This window comes from Macaca thibetana, chromosome 7, assembly GCF_024542745.1.
Source record: "Macaca thibetana thibetana isolate TM-01 chromosome 7, ASM2454274v1, whole genome shotgun sequence".
Lineage (NCBI taxonomy): Eukaryota > Metazoa > Chordata > Mammalia > Primates > Cercopithecidae > Macaca > Macaca thibetana.
In genome coordinates this window covers 149601643-149623017 of record NC_065584.1, presented here as the reverse complement: position 1 = coordinate 149623017, position 21375 = coordinate 149601643, and the positions used below count along the sequence as shown (strand labels likewise).

The following is a 21375-nucleotide window of genomic DNA, read 5'->3' as shown; positions in this document are numbered from 1 at the left end:
CCTAACATCTTAACAGGAATAATAAAATAAAAAACAGCTATATCTAAAAAATAATAGACCAGATGTGGTGGCTCACACCTGTAATCCCAGCATTTTGGGAAACAAAGGTAGGAGGATCACTTGAGACCAGGAGTTTGAGACCAGCCTAGGCAACATAGCAAGACTCTATCTCTATAAAAAAATAAAGTAGCCGGGCGTGGTGGCTCACGCCTGTAATCGCAGCACTTTGGGAGGCCGAGGCGGGCAGATCATGAGGTCAGGAGATCGAGACCATCCTGGCTAACACGGTGAAACCCCGTCTCTACTAAAAAATACAAAAAACTAGCCGGGCGTGGTGGCGGGCACCTGTAGTCCCAGCTACTCGGGAGGCTGAGGCAGAAGAATGGCATGAACCCGGGAGGAGAAGCTTGCAGTGAGCCAAGATCGTGCCACTGCACTCCAGCCTGGGCCACAGAGCCAGACTCCCGTCTCAAAATAAATAAATAAAGTATTAGCTGGGTGTGGTAGCATGTGCCTGTACTCCCAGGACTTGGGAGGCTGAGGCAGGAGGATCACCTAAGCCCAGGAGATTGAGGCTGGGGTGAGCCATGATCACAGGCTGCACTCCAGCCTGGGTGAGAGAGCAAGACCCTGTCTCTAAAAAAAATAATAGCAGAAGAAAATGTAGCAATTGACAACTTTTTATTATATACTACTAAAATTTATTTTGCATTTTTATTGAAAAATTGTGTGCCAATATATGTTTAGTAAACTTTTAGTTAATGTTTCTATTTGTAGGTAAAACTCTGCTGGCACAAACCCTAGCTAAATGCCTTGATGTCCCTTTTGCTATCTGTGACTGTACAACTTTGACTCAGGCTGGATATGTAGGCGAGGATATTGAATCTGTGATTGCCAAACTACTCCAAGATGCCAATTACAATGTGGAGAAAGCACAACAAGGTATGTTTTCAGCATGGTCTGTCCCCAGATTTAGTATATTGGGGAATCAGTCTAATAGTAAGAGACAATACAATTCTTGTTTTGAGTCAAGGATTAAAATTCTGTAATTATGTAAAAGTACCTTTGTTACATAATTTCTAGCATACTGATTAAGGGCCACATAGTTTGCTTTGCCTTATTGTCACTAAGCTGGCTGGTAGGGTTAAAAACAAGCCAAATTACTATCCCATTAGATCCTTAATACTATCATTGCTTTTCTTAACTCCCCTCAAGACTTCTAATACTTAGATTAAGATAGGACAGGGCAGGGGCAAGGGAGGACGGTACCAGATGACTCTAGAAACAGTTTAGCCTGTTGACCTACAGGATGTCATGGATGCTGCGTTGCTCCTTCATCTGTCATCTGTTCTTGTTTACATGAAGAGCATGACAGCTTCCTTTTCAAATTTCTTTAAGACAAGAATATAGGTGGGAAAGAGTAGGCTAAAGTTTTACTAATACTAGCACTGCAGATACCTCCCGCTTCCATACTATAAAGAATTCGTATACATTAGTGGGGCAAATCACTGTTATCAAGGAGATTTTGTTACCATACATAAATGTTATTCCGTAGAGCAGATTACAAAGCAGTTGTACAAAATGATGGATGGGAGAAATAAAAGTGCATTTTTATAATGTCAAGCTATTGCATATGTTAAGTATGAAAGCTCAAGTAACTTTGCTGTCTAGCTACCTAAGTCTTTTAAAGCTGAGGCTATCTTGTGTATATCTTTTCCATATTATAAATAGAATCCTCCTTAAATTATAGGAATTGTCTTTCTGGATGAAGTAGATAAGATTGGCAGTGTGCCAGGCATTCATCAGTTACGGGATGTAGGTGGAGAAGGCGTTCAGCAAGTAAGCAGTTGAATATTTTGTTCAAGCCCACTAAAAGGAAGGGAATACATCAACCTCCCAAATATTGTACGTTTGGTTTCACATTCAATTAGATTCTGTTTTGTTTATTTCTTCCACCCCCAAACTCCGCATATCATTTTGAAATAGTTTAGATCCTAAAAGAAAGTTGTTGACAATTTGAAATAGCAAATTACCTTGTTAGGAAATTTAAAATATTTTGAAGAACAGAAAAAATGAAATTTAATCTTTGTGTTTTTTTTTTAATTCCTCAAAGGCCCAGTTAAATATTTCTAGAAGACTCTTGAAGAAAGTTATGATTCTAACTAGACATGAATGAACTATGTACATGCTTCTTATTCCTTCCACTTAGTTAGAAGATAGGTATAAAATAATGTTTAATTCCTTGCAGAGCCATAATTGAAGTCACAATGATCTGTTGGCCAACTTGACCTTTTAATGGTAACTAATTATGACATAAACTATTAAAGAGTAAGGAAGATTGTTTCACTTTTTGACAGAGACATAGAAAGGTATAATCACACTTAGGTGCTGGAAATTTTTTTTTATAAAAGCATCTCCAAATATAGGTAGTCTCAAAGTTTAATACTATAAGTGGAATAGAATTATAATTTATGTGAAAGACATCTTCAACTATTTTCTAATTTTGAATGTTCCCACCGTGTTTTAACACCATTTTATACAGTCATAATTCTGTGTTTATGTCAGAATTACGTCTTTACTATCAAAAAAACCTGTTAGGTTGACTGTTTTCCTGAATTGCATCAAGTTCTATAACCATTTCAAATAAATGTATTAATTATTAATGTGATAAATGCATTAGATTTTCTTGTTATAGAAATGTGGGAGGTTCATTAGTTATGTTCATTGACCATAATCACACATTGTTTTCCCCATTGAATCCCATTGTCTAAAGTATAATAAATAATGCACTTGATATGGTGATGCTATAAATCATTTGTTTTTTATTTAGGGCTTATTAAAACTACTAGAAGGCACAATAGTCAATGTTCCAGAAAAGAATTCCCGAAAGCTCCGTGGAGAAACAGTACAAGTTGATACAACAAACATCCTGTTTGTTGCATCTGGTGCTTTCAATGGTTTAGACAGAATTATCAGCAGGAGGAAAAATGAAAAGGTAAGTTTTTCTGAGGGGTTACTAGAAGGATAGAGAGCATTTAAAGGATGTACACTCAGTTTCCATTCTCATATCTGCGGGCTACCCGTCATAGTTTTAATTATAAGAGTTGAGTTTTCTTAGAGCATATCAGAAATATACAGGGAAGGGTGCAGTGACTCACACCTGTAATCCCAGTTCTTTGGGAGGCCAAGGCGGGCAGATTGCCTGAGCTTAGGAGTTCAAGACCAGCCCGACCAACATGAAACCCTGTCTCTACTAAAGATACAAAAAATTAGCCTGTAGTGGGCACCTGTAATCCCAGCTACTCAGGAGGCTGAGGCAGGAGAATCACTTGAACCTGGGAGGTGGAGGTTGCAGTAAGCTGAGATCACGCCACTGCACTCCAGCCTGGGTGATAGAGGGAGACTCCATCTCAAAAAAAAAAAAAAGAAGTATACAGTAAGTCCTCACTTAACGTCATCCCATAGGTTCTTGGAAACTGCAACTTTAAGCGAAATGACATGTAACAGACTAATTTTTCCTCATCAATTTAATAAGGAAATTATGTTGAACAAAATGACATTATTGGAGGACATGTTGTATGTTTCGTTTAAAGTTGCAGTTTCCGGCCGGGCGCGGTGGCTCAAGCCTGTAATCCCAGCACTTTGGGAGGCCGAGACGGGCGGATCACGAGGTCAGGAGATCGAGACCATCCTGGCTAACACCGTGAAACCCCGTCTCTACTAAAAATACAAAAAAAAAAACTAGCCGGGCGAGGTGGCGGGCGCCTGTAGTCCCAGCTACTCCGGAGGCTGAGGCAGGAGAATGGCGTAAACCCGGGAGGCGGAGCTTGCAGTGAGCTGAGATCCGGCCACTGCACTCCAGCCCGGGCTACAGAGCAAGACTCCGTCTCAAAAAAATAAAAATAAAAAATAAAGTTGCAGTTTCCAAGAACCTATCAACGATGTTAAGTGAGGACTTAGTGTATTTCTAGTTTTTAAAACTTCAGAGTAGGCTGGGCGCGGTGGCTCACGCCTATCATCCTAGCACTTTGGGAGGCCGAGGTGGGTAGATCATGAGGTCAGGAGATCGAGACCATCCTGGCTAATATGGTGAAACCCTGTCTCCACTAAAAATACAAATATTAGCTGGGCATGGTGGCAGGCGCCTGTAATCCCAGCTACTCGGGAGGCTGAGGCAGGGGAGTCACTTAAAACCCAGGAGGCAGAGGTTGCAGTGAGCCGCGATTGTGCCACTAAGCCACTGCACTCCAGCCTGGGTGACAGAGCAAGACTCTGTTTCAAAAATTAAAAAAAAAAAAAAATTTCAGAGTAGTAAATGGAAAGATTTCTAACTAAATATCATCTATATATGGACTTTGCTTTTTTTTTGGAGACGGAATCTCGCTTGTCACCAGGTTGGAGAGCAGTGGTGCGATCTCGGCTCACTGCAACCTCCGTCTCCTGGGTTCAAGCGATTCTTGTGTCTCTGCTTCGTAAGTAGCTGGGATTACAGGCACACGCCACCACACCCAGCCAATTTTTGTATTTTTATTTATTTTATTTTATTTTATTTTATTTTTTGAGACAGAGTCTCGCTCTGTCCCCCAGGCTGGAGTGCAGTGGCACGATCTCGGCTCACTGCAAGCTCCGTCTCCTGGGTTCAGGCCATTCTCCTGCCTCAGCCTCCTGAGTAGCTGGGACTATAGGTGCCCGCCACCGCACCTGGCTAATTTTTTGTATTTTTAGTAGAGACGGGGTTTCACCGTGGTCTCGATCTCCTGACCTTGTGATCTGCCCGCCTCGGCCTCCCAAAGTGCTGGGATTACAGGCGTGAGCCACCGCGCCCGGCCATATTTTTAGTAGAGACGAAGTTTCACCATGTTGGCAAGGATGGTGTTGATCTCCTGACCTCATGATCCACCCACCTCGGCCTCCCAAAATTCTAGGATTACAGGCATGAGCCACCACACCCAGCCTGTATGGTCATTTTAAAAGTGTAACTTGATGAGTTCAACTTAATATTTTATCTGGGGAGTTCATTATTGAAGGTAGTTACTGTATCAGTACAATTTCTATTCATTCCCCCTGCCCAATTCACTGGTGCCCAGTAAAGTTTATCTCCGTTGCCCTTGCTCATAGAGTTTACCATAGATCACTGCTGACGTTCACCAGTGGAGGGGAGCATTTTGGCAGATACAGGAAGGATTATGATCCCACCTAGTGTTATAGGTGTTTCTTCTTATAACCCCTGCTTTTAATTGGGACTGGGACTTGTTTCTTCATATCCTCATAGTACATGCCCAGTACTTATTTTTTGATTGAGTACAACAAAATGTAATGTCAGCATAGTGGCAGGAAGCCCAGAAAACACCTGTATTTTCCATGGTTTTGTAGTTTGCATAATAGCACAAGTGATCGCATTTATATTACATAACATTCTATTTGAAATCTTCATGTCATAGATCAGCTGTGTGCTATATTGCTTGATGTAAGTCTTCTTGGCCTTGAATGTACTAGTTTAAGTAATAGGTTAGTAGTAGTAAAAAATAATAATCATAATGCTGCTAATGGTACGGTTGTCCATGGTAGTTCCTTTGCCTAGCCTAGGTGAGGAAACACTTTTAAAAATACTAACCGTGCCATGTAATTACTGTTATTCCTCAGTACCAGGCCTTTTTCAGCATGGATATGGTTAGATTTTTGTTTTTCTACTAATTTATGCAAAATTTCAATAGCAGCCAAAACATAATATGAAAATTTGTTTTTTTGTGTCATTGAAATACTGCATAAATTAGCCTAACAAATTAGAAAGAAGAAATTATTTCTTTGGGTGTGTGTGTGTGAGAGCGATAACCCTGTATTTGAAACTCTGTAACTAAAAGCAAAGACCATGTTCTGATGTTTATTTATAATTAATATTTCATACTTCCAAAAAGGATTTGAAGCTAGAAACATGTAGGACAGAAGGTTTGAAAGTAATGTCAGAGAAAGAATCAGAAGTACACAGAAGGAAGGTTTAAGTTGTAATTCTGATTTGTTGAGAATTAGGTCACTCCATTTAGCTGTGAACTTTATTAATGAAAATTAGGGGAGCAGTCATAGGCTCTAATTCTTACTACTTTGACTGAAGCAAGCTCTATATGCCTTCCATATGCTCTAGTTCTTATTACCTGGCCCCACCTCCTAATAATACACAGGATTTCAACATACAAATTTGGGGACACTTAAATATTCAGTCCATTGCAGACAGAGTTTTTGAGACAGAGTCTTGCGCTGTCGCCCAGGCTGGAGTGCGGTGGCATGATCTCAGCTCATTGCAACCTCCACGACTCTGAGGTTCAAGCAATCCTTCTACCTCGGCCTCCCGAGCAGCCGGGATTATAGATGAACACCACCACGCCCAGCTACTTTTTGTATTTTTAATAGAGACACGGTTTCACCATGTTGGCCAGGCTGGTCTCAAGCTCCTGACCTCAACTGATTAGCCTGCCTCAGCCTCCCAAAGTGCTGAGATTACAGGCATGAGCCACCGTGTCCAGCCTGCAAACAGATTTTTAGCTTAGGCTATGTTTGCACATATCATGTACTTCTCTTGTTCTTTTGACAAAAGCTATATGACATGACAAAATTAAGCTTTCTGAGAATTGCCTGGAGTACAGTTCGTTTATGTTGACTGAAATGAGATCCATATGCCTTTATATACCCAACCTTGTTCAGCAAAGTTAGCGTTCATTTTATTTTTTATGTTTTTGAGGACTCTAGCTTTGCAAAATTTAGCATTCTTGTTTGATGTCATTCTTACATTTTTTTGTAACATCTAAATTATTCTAACTATGTATGCAGACCAAATCATAATTTTAGAAGAATCATGATTTAGCAGTGACTTAAGACACTTACAGATAATTTTCTCATTAGGCTGCTTGTACCTCCATATTTATAGTTTTTATACCTTTTGGAAAAACCACACTCATCTAGAAGTCTTGAATAAACCCTGCAACCTTATTATCTGAGTTCTAAGGGACTCCCTTTGTAGTTATTATATGCTTTTATTAGAATTCATTCTTTGAGGGTTGGTTATTACATAGCGGTTACGTTCTCAATTCTGAAGGCAGACAGGGCAGACCTGAGTTCAAATTCTGGCTTTGCCACTTACAGCAATAAGATTTTGGTCAAGATATTTAACCTCTCAGCCTGTTTTTTTCCTTTGTAAAATGTAAATGATAATAAAACCTTCTTCATAGAGTTGTTACAAAGATCATATGAAATATGTATGAAGAGTACTTAATACACTATCATTTGATTCTACTATTTATAATATGCATCATTTCTTTGGCAGTATCTTGGATTTGGAACACCATCTAATCTAGGAAAAGGCAGAAGGGCTGCAGCTGCTGCAGACCTTGCTAATCGAAGTGGGGAATCAAATACTCATCAAGACATTGAAGAAAAAGATCGGTTATTGCGTCATGTGGAAGCCAGAGATCTGATTGAGTTTGGCATGATTCCTGAGTTTGTGGGACGGTTGCCTGTGGTGGTTCCATTGCATAGCCTAGATGAGAAAACACTTGTACAAATACTAACTGAGCCAAGAAATGCTGTTATTCCTCAGTACCAGGCCTTATTCAGCATGGATAAGGTTAGATTTTTATTTTTTGTACTTAGTTATTTTTTATTTTCTTGCTATTGAAATTCTACATAAATTAACCTAACAACAAAAACAAATTCTGCTCATCTAGAATACCAGCCTATTCCTTACTAAATATGGATCTAGGAATCAAGGAAGGCATATTGTATTATGTTAGAATTTAGGAGTTGTTTTTATTTCTTCTGAATTAAAACCATCATTATAGCCTAAAGCCCAAGAAAAATAATGCCATTAGCCTACCTCAACACCTCCAAGCCAGACATACAGGATTGTCCTTTCAGTCTTGATATTCTAAATGCTTTTGTTGTAACATACTGTGTGTATTTTTATATTCTTTTGCCAAAATAGAGTTTTATTAATCCCACATATACGTCTCTGTAGCAAACACCTAGCCCACATACCCAATTAGATAACAAATGGTTTGGGTTTTGTGAACTTTGTGTCTCTAAATATCAGTCTCCTCTTCTCTATTGCCACTGCCACAAGTCAAGCCCGTTTGTTATTATTCACCTTGACTCATGCATTTAATTCCTAATTGGTCTGCCTGTCTCATGTCTGTCTGTGACTACCACCACCAAAATATCATTATCTTCCTCTTTACTTCTAGAATGGATCATTGAGCACAGTGCCCAACAAATAGATATTAAGTTCTTAAATATTTATTGAATAATTAAAGACAAGGCTAATGTTTTTACTCCCTTGCTTAAAATCCTCCAGTGGTTCCCTAGTCTTATTTAGATGCCCCCCCCCTTTGCTGCTCCTTAGCTCCATGTGCATACACTGGACTATAAGTGCTAGTTTGCTAATCTGTCATCTGTCATCACACAATAGACTGTAAGTTGCTTGGCAAAGATGATGTTTATTCATCATTAAATCCCTAGTATGTAACACACAGAGGTTTGGTAAATGTTGAAAAAAATCCTAGGGAGTCTGTGTTAATCTAGAAAACATCTTCAGAACAAACTTGCAATTCATAATACTGATACTGTCATGGGTTAATTGATAGAAACAAGTGCTTCTTGAAGGCAGGGTTCCAAAACACCATGAATTGTGCCCTCACTTAATGGTACATTTTCTGGAGGTAGAAATTAACAATAAAAGTTATAATTTATTTTTAATGTATTTGTAGTGTGAACTGAATGTTACTGAGGATGCTTTGAAAGCTATAGCCAGATTGGCACTAGAACGAAAAACAGGTGCACGAGGCCTTCGGTCCATAATGGTGAGTTGGCATTATTTTCTAAAAACAATTATTTCTTGGTCTAAGTTTTGAGTATATTAAGCTTCCTTGTTTTTCTTTTGGAAAACAGATACATTTTCTTTTGGAAAATCTATCTATCTATCTATCTATCTATCTATCTATCTATCTATCGAGAGAGAGAGAGACAGACACAGACAGACAGACAGAGTCTCAAAGGAGTGCAGTGGTACGATCTTGGCTCGCTGCAATCTCTACCTCTCAGGCTGAGGCTCAAGCAGTCTTCCCACCTTAGCCTCCCAAGTAGCTGGGACTATAGGCAAGAACCACCACACCTGGCTAATTTTTGTATTTTTAGTGGAGATGGGGTTTCACCATGTTGGCCATTCTGGTCTCGAACTCCTGATCTCAGGTGATCTGCCTGCCTCAGCCTCCCAAAGTGCTGGGATTACAGGCATGAGCCACCACGCCTGGACTGAAATGTTTTTTTTTTTTTTTTTAATCACAGTAGATTATATTTTGCTTTTTCTCAAAAAGGAACTTAAAGGTGTTTGCAACAAAGGACATGGACATAATATGATTAATGAAACAGAAAATCAGGATTGGGCCTGGTAACTCACATCTATAAATCCCAACACTTTGGGAGGCCGAGGCAGGAGGATTGCTTGAGCCCAGGAGTTTGAGACCAGCCTGGCAACATAGACCTTCATCTCTCAAAAAAAAATTAAAAAAAAAAACAAGAGGCCGGGCATGGTGGGTCATGCCCATAATCCTAGCACTTTGGGAGGCTGAGTTGGGCGGATTGCCTGAGCTCAGGTGTTCAAGACCAGCCTGGGCAACATGGCGAAACCCCATCTCTACTAAAAATACAAAAAAGCCAGATGTGGTGGCTTATGCCTGTAATCCCAGCTATAATCCCAAATATATATAAACATATATGTTTATATATATTTGTTTTGTTTCTTTTTCCTTGAGTGAATGGATTCCAATTTGTGATATATAGAATAAAAGCGGCCGGGCGCGGTGGCTCAAGCCTGTAATCCCAGCACTTTGGGAGGCCGAGACGGGCGGATCACGAGGTCAGGAGATAGAGACCATCCTGGCTAACACGGTGAAACCCCGTCTCTACTAAAAAATACAAAAAATTAGCCGGGCGAGGTGGCGGGCGCCTGTAGTCCCAGCTACTCGGGAGGCTGAGGCAGGAGAATGGCGTAAACCCGGGAGGCGGAGCTTGCAGTGAGCTGAGATCCGGCCACTGCACTCCAGCCCGGGCGACAGAGCCAGACTGTCTCAAAAAAAAAAAAGAATAAAAGCACTTGTGTGTAATCAGTTTTCAATGTGATTCATTACTTTTTATTTCTTTAGGAAAAGCTGTTACTAGAACCAATGTTTGAAGTCCCTAATTCTGATATCGTATGTGTGGAGGTTGACAAAGAAGTAGTAGAAGGAAAAAAGGAACCAGGATACATCCGGTAAAGTGCATTTTCAAGCCAGAACAGATATAAAATTTAAGATCAGCTCCTCATTGCTATGTTGATTGGTTTGTCATTTTAAAATTACATAAAAATTGTTATATCGTGTATTTGTAAGGGAAGCAGTAATCTCAGGTTTTCTGTAGAAAAATCTAATTTGGGTATTTTAAAAAAATAGTATTTTGTGAGTCTTTGAAAGTTGATCTTCAGGCCAGGTGTGGTGGCTCACGCCTGTAATCCCAGCACTTCGGGAGGTGGAGGCGGGCGGATCATGAGGTCAAGAAATAGAGACCATCCTGGCCAACATGGTGAAACTCTGTTTCTACTGAAAATACAAAAATTAGCTGGGTGTGGTGGTGCGTGTCTGTAGTCCCAGCTACTTGGGAGGCTGAGGCAGGAGAATCACTTGAACCTGGGAGGCAGAGGTTGCAATGAGCCAAAATCACACCACTGCACTCCAGCCTGGGCGACAGAGTGAGACTCGGTCTCAAAAAATATATTAAAAAAGGCAATGGGCTGGATTTGGCTAGCAAGCTACAGTTTCCTAACCCCTGATTTATTCAATAAATGTTTACTATACAATGTTTGACATTAATGTTACCTACACAAAAACTAGGTTTCTGTTAAACTCAATCATAAGGTATGTTATGTTTTATGTTTGCTTATGTTCCAGGATAACTTTAGAGGCAGTTGATTTGTTTTGAACAACCTTAGTTATCCAGAGAGATATAATCTCTTATTTTTATTGTTTAATGATGTTGACATGTGGCTTTTAAAGGAATTGTGGTGATCTGAATTATCATTTTTACTAGTTTGAGACAAGATGGATTTGGTCAGAAGTAGCTTCTTTACCATATACATATGCTAAATACAAGCATTTGAGTTGAAATAACAGATGATGCTTTCTTGGAGAAAAGGATTTTTTAAGCCTTCACAATTGAAGCCATGTTGTCCTTTTTTTTTCAGTAATTAATTTGTCAGGGAAAATGTTGGGAAGTTTATTTACTTGGTTGTATAGTCTGTTTCCCATATTACTAAGCAATCTTTTTTTTTTTTTTTTTTTTTTTTTTGAGACGAAGTCTCGCTTTGTCACCCAGGCTGGAGTGCAGTGGTGTGATTTCGGCTCACTGCAACCTCCACCTCCTGGGTTCAAGTGATTCCCCTGCCTCAGCCTCCTGAGTAGCTGGGACTACAGGCATGCGTCACCACACCCGGCTAATTTTTGTATTTTTAGTAGAGATGGAGTTTCACCATGTTGGCTAGGCAGGTCTTGAACTCCTATCTCAAGTGATCAGCCCTGCTTGGCCTCCCAAAGTGCTGGGATTACAGGTGTGAGCCACTGTGTCTGGTCTAAGCAATCTTAATATTAAAAGTGCTCCTAGTATTTTCTATTATCGTGGCTTTCTTAGCTAGGGGAGGTTACTTTGCTGTTTTGATTTTAAAGATCATGTTTACCTCCGTTTTTTATTTAAAAAAAAAAACAAACATGGCTTTTCATTGTAGGGCTCCAACAAAAGAATCCTCTGAAGAGGAGTATGACTCTGGAGTCGAAGAAGAAGGATGGCCCCGCCAAGCAGATGCTGCAAACAGCTAAACTGTCATATTGCTGTCCTGTATATACAGCTTTTCCTTCTTTTGTTTAGGATCATAACTGTCTCTACAGTCTGATATTAAAGGCATTGGATCTATCTTGGATATCATACATGGTCAGAGAAGCCTTTAGGATAAGAATCAGATCATGTATATTATTGTAACATCACATTGATTTTACAGAGGACGTTATGTGGACTTTAATGACACAGTGTTTAGAGATAAAATGTACATTATTTTGGTTCAGTTTTTTAAAAACTATGCTTTAACAAAATTCTTAGGAATTCTTTTAAGCAATGCAGGTATTTCAATAACTGTAGATGTTACAATAATGTTACTCTACAAATGGGAAAATAAATTCTTTAAAATTGAATATTGTGATACCATTCTTTAGTGTTACTTTTTTACCCACATGTGTTTCTGAAAATATTGGAATTATATTCATCTTGAAAATTGGACCAGGTAGGCCAGGCACGGTGGCTCATGCCTGTAATCCCAGCACTTTGGGAGGCCAAGGCAGGTGGATCACAAGGTCAGGAGTTCAAGACCAGCTGGCCAAGATGGTGAAACCCCATCTCTACTAAAAATACAAAAAGTTAGCCGGGCGCGGTGGCAGGCGCCTGTAATCCCAGCTACTCGGGAGGCTGAGGCAGGGGAATCGCTTGAACTCGGAGGGCAGAGGTTACAGTGAGCTGAGATCGCGCCACTTCTCTCCAGCCTGGGCGACAGAGTGAGACTCCGTCTCCGGGGAAAAAAAAAAAAACTGGACCAGGTAGTTAAAAATGTCATTGAAAAATACCCTGAAGAACTATATTTTGATAATTGGTTTAGCTGTATTCCTAGTCTTATCTGCTAATGCATGATAGCATGACACTAACTTCCCAATTGGTTCTGTAAAAAAGGCGATTTTCTTACCAAGTTATCTGATTTACCATCTTTTTTTTTTTCTTTTTTTTTTTAAAAAAAACAGACTCTCGCTCTGTCCCAAGCTGGAGTGCAGTGGTGCGAGCTTGGCTCACTGCAACCTCCGCCTCCCAGGTTCAAGCAATTTTCCTGCCTCAGCCTTCCGAGTAGCTAGGATTATAGGTGCACACCACCATACCCGGCTAATTTTTGTATTTTTAGTAGAGACAGGGTTTCACCATGTTGGCCAGGCTAGTCTCTAACTCCTGACCTTGTGATCTGCTGGCCTCGGCCTCAGATCACAGGCATGAGCCACCGCACCCAGCCTTAATTACCATCTTTAATCCATTTTAGTACTATGGGGTGAGTAAATAGAATTGAAGTCTGGCTTAAATCTTCAGAAAGTTATATATTTATATTATTTTATTTTATTTTATTGAGACAGAGTCTCGCTGTGTCACCCAGGCTGGAGTGCAGTGGCACGATCTTGGCTCACTGCAACCTCTGCCTCCCAGGTTCAAGCGATTCTCATGCCTCAGCCTCCTAAGTAGCTGGGACTACAGGTGTGCACCACCACACCTGGCTAATTTTTTGTATTTTTAGTAGTGACGGGGTTTCGCTATGTTGCCCAGGCTGTTTCTCCTGAGCTCAGGCAATCTGGCCACCTTGGCCTCTGACAGTGCTAGGATTACAGGCATGAGCCACCGCATCCAGCCAGAAAGCTACATATCTAATTCTATAAATAGCATGCAGTGTCAGTCATGGTAACAGCCATGTGCTGACCTAAATAAAATTTCCTGATATTGTGTACTTAACCTGAAGTACTGAGCTAGTTTTTTTGTTTTGTTTTTGGTGCTGAACATTTTGGTCTAATTCTTTTGCTTCTTAGAACATTAAAAAAAAAAAAATCTTTGTTTTGCTATCAGCCAAAGTAAATGTGTTCACACTAACATATAAGTTACTAACCTTCATTATACAGCAAAGGTAAAAAGTGGTGGGATATTTGGGGTCTTAATGAAAATTGTATCATTTAACTCCATAAATATTAAAATATTTGGGTATCTTTTAAGCTTTTTTTCCTTTTCTTCTATAATGGTGGTACAAGTTCTATATTCATTCAGTTTAATCTCATTCGAAATTGTTTAAATCAGAATACATGTAAATATTTGTCCTTATTTTTTGGTTTATAGACTGTTGAGCTTTCCTTTTACACTGTTTTTTTGTTTTTTGGTTGTTTTTTTTTTTTTTTTTTTTTTTGGAAAAATTGAAGCTATTAGGAAATTCTAAATCTTGTTGATGAAGATTTGGGCTTTCTATGATATAATTAATAAAAGGAATGTGTAGTATTTATGGCTGGGTAGGACCAGAAATGCACTTTGTATTACAGTGTTAAGGCTGGTTGCTATAGAATGGAACAGAAACACCTCTCCTTGGTCTCCCTAGTAATGGTTCAAGTTCTCCCCAGGAAGTCTTACGTATTATAACTTTGTTCATTATCTTTCCCGTATAGCATCATTTTCCTTTTTGTAGAGTGGAAATCAGACTAGCTGCTAAACATATTAAGGGTAATCCTCCAGAAATGGACTGGGAGGCATTTTAGTCACAACAACATTTGACTTTGGAAGTTGTTAACAAAGCATAATCGATGTTTTTAAATCAAACGCAATTTGTATCTTGGAACTTACATTTTGACATTTGAATAAAACAAAAAGACTAAATGAAAAGGCAACGTGGTGGTGTGTCCATCCTGCAATGGTGCAGGAACACTCTGCATTGACAACAACAAGCACAGCCAAACAGTGCTAAATTTAAAGGGGCACAGATGTCATATGAGCTGCTTCATTTTAGGGATTGGTTAATCCTTGGCACTTCCATATCAGATAAATTCTAGCTGTAGGTTCCACAGACAATGTTTATTAAACATTTATCGAAAACCCTTACTTAAATGTCCTGCACGGAACTTCACACTAGGGACACAGACCAAGCTTTTCAGGAATCTTACTAGTCTTGTAGGGGAAACAAATACAAACTAAAGTGTATTTTAATAGTGGAAGTGAGATAGGTACCAGGTGTGGTGACATAGAAAGTGATGGCCCAGATAGGTCTGGAAGAACAAGTAGAAATTTGCCAGAAAAGAATAATGAGAACTAAATCAAAATCTCAGAAGTGTAAAACAACAACTTGGAAGCTGTAGGAGGTAAGAAATAAGCAACAACTGTAACTTCTTGTTAATACTCTGAAATGACCATTTAATATTCTCCTCTCTCCGTGTAGCTAAGGACCTTGCTTCACATTTCATTGAAAAACCATTGATGGAATTCATCATCCCACCCCCTATAAGCTATCTACTCCATCACTCAACCTTTCTCTCTAGTTACAACTGAAGTATCCCTCCTACAAAACTCAGTTACTCCACATATGCTTAGGGTCTCATCATCCCCTCTCATTTCTCAAGGCCTTTAGTTCTTTTGATCATGTCTCCGATAGTATCTGTGTCCTTCCTTCTGAATTATTCCCAGTGGCATCCAAACACTGCTTAGTATTTCCTGTCCTATAGCAAATCTCCCAAGCTTATTCACATCTTTTTAACTACACCATAAATTCCACAAGGATGGTGACCCAACCTGTTTTATTAACTATAACCAGCATCTACCATAGTGCTACATATATCTGGTACCCCATACATTTTTTTTTTTTTTTTTGAGACGGAGTCTCACTCTGTCCCCCAGGCTGGAGTGAAGTGGCCGGATCTCAGCTCACTGCAAGCTCCACCTCCCGGGTTCACGCCATTCTCCTGCCTCAGCCTCTCGAGTAGCTGGGACTACAGGCGCCTGCCACCGCGCCCGGCTAGTTTTTTGTATTTTTTAGTAGAGACGGGGTTTCATTGTGTTAGCCAGGATGGTCTCGATCTCCTGACCTCGTGATCCGCCCGTCTCGGCCTCCCAAAGTGCTGGGATTACAGGCTTGAGCCACAGCGCCCGGCACCCCATACATTTTTAAAGAAATAATGAATGGCCATGCATGGTGGCTCATGCCTGTAATCCCAGCACTTTGGGAGGACGAGGCAGGTGGATCACCTGAGGTCAGGAGTTTAAGACCAGCCTGGCCAAACATGGTGAAACCCCATCTCTACTAAAAGTACAAAAATTAGCCCGGCGTGGTGGCGGGCACCTGTAATTCCAGCTACTCAGGAGGCTGAGGATGGAGGATCACTTGAGCCTGGGAGGTGGAGTTTGCAGTGAGCTGAGATCGCGCCACTGCACTCCAGCCTGAGTGACAAGAGCGAGACTCCATCTCAAAAAAACAATAATGGAATGTCTTGTATGCCAGGTTAAATTGTAAGTTTTTACAGAAGTTAGTGGGGGATTATTGAAAGAGTTTTAGCAGTGGAGTTGAACGTGATCAGATGTGCATTTTAAGTTGTTGGGGACAGGCTCAGGAAAATGAATGGAAGGAAACGTGACTGGAGGCCTACTTAAGAATATTTCTCCAGCACTTGCCCTTCTATCTCCTAGCTCAACAATTTCCTCCACTTTTTCAGGTTAGTTCTCATCAGCATACAAACAAAACAACTTCCTTGAACCCACATCCTCTCCACCTGTTGCCCAGCTGCTTCTCTTCTGCAGCACAAGTAAAAGATGGTCTTGCATTTTCCGATTCCCTTCCAGGATTTGACTCTTCTTTTTAAGAGATGGAGGGGTCTCACTCTCACCCAGGCTGGAGTGCAATGGCACTATCATGGATCACAACATCCTCCAACTCCTGGGCTCAAGCCATCCTCCCACATTGGCCTTCCAAAGTGTTGGGATTACAGGCATGAGCCACTGCACCTGGCTCCAGGCTTTGACTATTAAATAAGAAGCTGTCAGAAGGTTTTGCACAAAGAAGTGATACTTGGTTACAGTGTGAGAGAACACTTAAGAGGATAAGGAAAAAATACATGATGGCTTGGGCTAAGGTAGTGGAAGTGGAAGAAGTGAATAGGTAGGTATTTTTGCAAATCTGATTAAAAGTGTTATCCTGTGTTCAGTGGGGAAACTCATTATAAAAAGTCTTATCCCTAAATTTATAAATTTAATAGTTCAATAAAATGCCAATATTTTATAAGCAATATATATTTTTATAAATTATAAATAATAAAATTACAAATTATAAATATATATAAAATGTCAAAATTTTACATTGAAGTCAGGCAAGTTGATTCTCAAGTTCATATGGGAGAATGGTGAACAAGCAAAATGAAAAAGTACACTTACATAGTGCTTAATGCAACAACTCAGGTGGATACTACAATCAAGTCTTTATGCTCATAAAGAAACTGAAGACCTGGCTCAAATTTGGGGGGTTTACAGTTTCAATATTGTTACTAAAAAGGGGTCCCAATCCAGATCCTGAGAGAGGGTGATATGATTTGGGTCTGTGTCCCCACTCAAATCTCATCTTGAATTGTACTCTCATAATTCCCATGTGTTGTGGGAGGGACCCAATGGGAGATAATTGAATCATGGGGGTGGTTCCCCCCATACTGTTCTCATGGTAGTGAATAAGTCTCATGAGATATGATGGTTTTATAAAGAGGAGTTTCCCTCCACAAGCTCTGTCTTTTTGCCTGCTGCCATCCCTGTAAGATGTGACTTGCTCCTCCTTGCCTTCTGCCATGATTGTGAGGCCTCCCCAGCCATGGGGAACTGTAAGTCCATTAAACCACTTTCGTTTGTAAATTGCCCAGTCTTGAATATGTCTTTATCAGCAGCATGAAAACAGACTAATACAGTAAATTGGTACCAGTAGAGCATGGCACTGCTAAAAAGATACCTAAAAATGTGGAAGCGACTTTGGAACTGGGTAACAGGCAGAGGTTGGAACAGTTTAGAGGGCTCAGAAGAAGATAGGAAAATGTTGGAAAGTTTGGAACTCCCTAGAGACTTGAACGGCTTTGACCAAAATGCTGATAATGATATGGACAATGAAATCCAGGCTGAGGTGGTCTCAGATGGAGATGAGTAACTCATTAGGAACTGGTGCAAGGGTGACTCTTGTTATGTTTTAGCAAAGAGACTGGCAGCATTTTGCTTCTGCCTTAGAGATCTGTGGAACTTTGAACTTAAGAGAGAGGATTTAGGGTATCTGGCAGAAGAAATTTTTAAGCAGCAAAGCATTCAAGAAGTGACTTGGGTGCTGTTAAAGGCATTAAATTTTAAAAGGGAAACAGAACATAAAAGTTCAGAAAATTGGCAGCCTGACAATGCACTAGAAAAGAAAATCCCATGTTCTGAGGAGAAATTCAAGCTGGCTGCAGAAATTTGCATAAGTAACAAGGAGTTGAATGTTAATCTCCAAGACAATGGGGAGAAATGTCTCCAGGGCATGTCAGAGACCTTTGCAGCAGCCCCTCCCAACACAGGCCCACAGGCCTAGGAGGGAAAAATGGTTTCATGGGCCAGGCCCAGGGTCCCTCTGCTGTGTGCAGTCTAGGGACTTGGTGCCCTGCATCCCAGCCACTCCAGTCATGACTAAAAGGGACCAAGGTACAGCTTGGGCTGTGGCTTCAGAGGGTGCAAGACCCAAGCCTTGACAGTTTCCACGTGGTGTTGAGCCTGCGGGTGCATAGAAATCAAGAAATGAGGTCTGGGGGCGGGTACACTGGCTCACGCCTGTAATCCCAGCATTCCCAATGATTGTGAGGACTCCTCAACCATGTGGAAGTGTAAATCCATTAAACCTTTTTCCTGTATAAATTACCCAGTCTCAGGTATGTCTTTATTAGCAGCATGAAAACAGGCTAATACAGAAGGTCCTTGGATCTTGTGCAAGAAAGATTTCAGGGCAAGTCCACAGTACAAAGCAAAAGCAAGTTTATTAAGAAAGTAAAGTGGTGAAAGAATATCTACTCCATAGACAGTAGGGCGTTCCCGAAAGTAAGAGGAGGACCTAGGTACAATGCTTGTTTACATATAGGATAAAAAAAGATCATGGGGATATGTGCTCTGCCACAAGGGTTTGTGATAAAGAATTTTTTTTTTTTTTTTTTTTTTGAGATGGAGTCTCTCTCTGTGGTCCAGGCTGGAGTGCAGTGGCACGATCTTCGCTCACTGCAAGCTCTGCCTCCCAGGTTCATGTCATTCTCCTGCCTCAGCCTCCCAAGTAGCTGGGACTACAGGCGCCCACCACCACGCCTGGCTAATTTTTTGTATTTTTGTTTAGTAGAGATGGTGTTTCACCGTGTTAGCCAGGATGGTCTCGATCTCCTGACCTCGTGATCTGCCCGCCTCAGCCTCCCAAAGTGCTGGGATTATAGGCATGAGCCACCACGCCCAGCCTAATTTTTGAAATTACTGTATTTTGCAAGAATCAGTATTACTATCTTTAAAGCAAAATTAGGAACGCTTCTATTCTCAAAATATCGGGGTATCAGGACACTCCTAAGTATGGGTTTGTTTAGTAAACGTTATTAGCCTGTTCCCTTAACCATAAACATCTAGAGGCTAGGAATACCTAACTTCCTGGGAATGCAGCCAAGCAAGTCCCAGCTTCACTTTTCCTAGCCCTCACTCAAGATGGAGTCGCTCTGGTTCAAACACCTCTGACAATGACAATTTTGTACTACAGTTTTACAAGATGTCACCATTAGGGGAAACTGGGTAAAGGGTACACAGGATCTCCCTGTATTACTACTTCTCATATTCCATATGAATCTACAATTGTCTCAAAATAGTTTAATTTAAAAAATCTAACCATGTGGCACAGCCTTCTCTTTACCTCTTGTTTAAAACCAATTGCTTCCCATTGTTCATAAGATATGAGACCCCAGACATTAGGACTTCACTTCCACAGGATCACCAGACTCCTCTCAGAGTTCCATAACTGGCACTTTTTTTTTTTTTTGGAGACAAGGTCTCACTGTGTTACCCAGAGTGCAGTGGTGTGATCTCAGCTCACTGCAACCTCTACCACCTGGGTTCAAGCAGTTCTCCTGCCTCAGCCTCCCTAGTAGCTGGGATTACAGGCACGCACCACCATGCCTGGCTAATTTTTGTATTTTAGTAGAGACAGGGATTCACCATATTGCCCAGACTGGCCTTGAACTCCTAAGCTCAGGCAATCCACCCGCCTCGGCCTCCCAAAGTGCTGGGATTACAGGCCAAAACAGGCATTCTATCAGTCTTCCCGCTAGACATGGTCCTGTAACCTAAGGCAGGTCCAGTCCCCTGTAGCTTGCAAATTCAAATAATAAGCACGAGAGAGGCAAAAAGAAAGTGACTGGCCACAGGCACGGTGGCTCACGACTGTAATTCCAGCACTTCGGGAGGCCGAGGCGGGTGAATCATGAGGTCAGGTGATCAAGACCATCCTGGCTAACATGGTGAAACACCGTCTCTACTAAAAATACAAAAAAATTAGCCGGTCGTGGTGGTGGGTGCCTGTACTCCCAGTTACTCTGGAGGCTGAGGCAGGAGAATGGCATGAACCCGGGAGGCAGAGCTTGCAGTGAGCAGAGATCTCGTCACTGCACTCCAGTCTGGGCAACAGAGGGAGACTGTCTCAAACAAATGAAAATGTGACTGGCCAGGTGCAGTGGCTCATGCCTGTAACCCCAGCACTTTGGGAGGCCAAGGTGGATGGATCACCTGAGGTAAGGAGTTTAAGACCAGCCTAGCCAACGTTGTGAAACTCTGTCTCTACTAAAAATACAAAAATTAGCCAGGCATGGTGGTGTGCGCCTGTAATTCCAGCTACTTGGGAGGCTGAGGCAAGAGAACTACTTGAACCTGGCAGGCAGAGGTTGCAATGAGCTGAGATCGCGCCACTGCATTCCAGCCTGGATGACAAGAGCAAAGCTCCACCTCAAAAAAAAAAAAAAAAAAAAAAAAAAAAAAAAGACTATTCCAGAGCTTGGCTGAGGAGAAGCTGTACAGTCTCCTGCCTTAAGGAAACCGCTTCAGCTTTCTCAGCAGAAAGTGAAGGCTTAAAAGGGGACTTAGGGCCAGGCGCAGTGGCTCACACCTGTAACCCCAGCGCTTTGGGGGGCCGAGGTGGGCAGATCACCTGAGGCCAGGAGTTCGAGACCAGCCTGGCCAACACTGCGAAGCCCCATCTCTACTAAAAATACAAAACCACTAAAAATACAAAAATTAGTCGGGAGTGGCAGCGGGGGCCTGTAATCCCAGCAACTAGGGAGGCTGAGGCACCAAGAATAACTTGAAGTCATGATGCAGTGGTTGCAGTGGGTGAAGATCGCATCATTGCACTCCAGCCTGGGTGGCAGAGGGACTCTGTCTCAAAAAAAGAGGGTGGGGGGGCGCAGGACTTGGTTGACCTGGATGGCATGTAAGGGGGTTGGCGGGGGGGGTGGGAGGGGAAACCAAGGAGGTGCTAGGACTATGGGACTTGCTCCTATGTATCCATTGGTGATCTGGTTGGCGCCATGGAGGCTGGGGCGAAGGCAGGGGTGGGGGGGGGAGGGGGACAGAGCTAGGTTGTAAATTGACAATTGTCCCCAGGCAATCCCCTGGTATGGGAAAGTTCCAGAGGTGCCTGGTTTAAGCTTCAGTCCTTGGAACTAATAAGCAAACACATTAGATAAGCTT

The 21375-nt window shown here is 41.4% G+C and overlaps 1 protein-coding gene and 1 long non-coding RNA gene across 4 annotated transcripts in view; both read left to right on the top strand.

Moving 5' to 3' along the window:
- CLPX (caseinolytic mitochondrial matrix peptidase chaperone subunit X) overlaps positions 1–12262 on the top strand; it is a 40874-nt gene extending 28612 nt beyond the window's left edge. For both annotated transcript variants that reach the window (XM_050795945.1, XM_050795944.1), the window contains 7 exons: positions 778–942; positions 1751–1839; positions 2831–2995; positions 7316–7615; positions 8754–8846; positions 10188–10294; positions 11798–12262. In XM_050795945.1, coding sequence (XP_050651902.1) covers positions 778–942; positions 1751–1839; positions 2831–2995; positions 7316–7615; positions 8754–8846; positions 10188–10294; positions 11798–11888 — 1010 coding nt within the window. In that variant the 3' untranslated portion in view covers positions 11889–12262. The remainder of the gene's footprint in view (positions 1–777; positions 943–1750; positions 1840–2830; positions 2996–7315; positions 7616–8753; positions 8847–10187; positions 10295–11797) is intronic.
- LOC126958022 (uncharacterized) overlaps positions 1–14511 on the top strand; it is a 182751-nt gene extending 168240 nt beyond the window's left edge. For both annotated transcript variants that reach the window (XR_007727038.1, XR_007727037.1), the window contains exon 2: positions 12923–14511. This is a non-coding gene — a long non-coding RNA (uncharacterized LOC126958022). The remainder of the gene's footprint in view (positions 1–12922) is intronic.
- The last annotated feature ends 6864 nt before the right edge of the window (positions 14512–21375 follow it).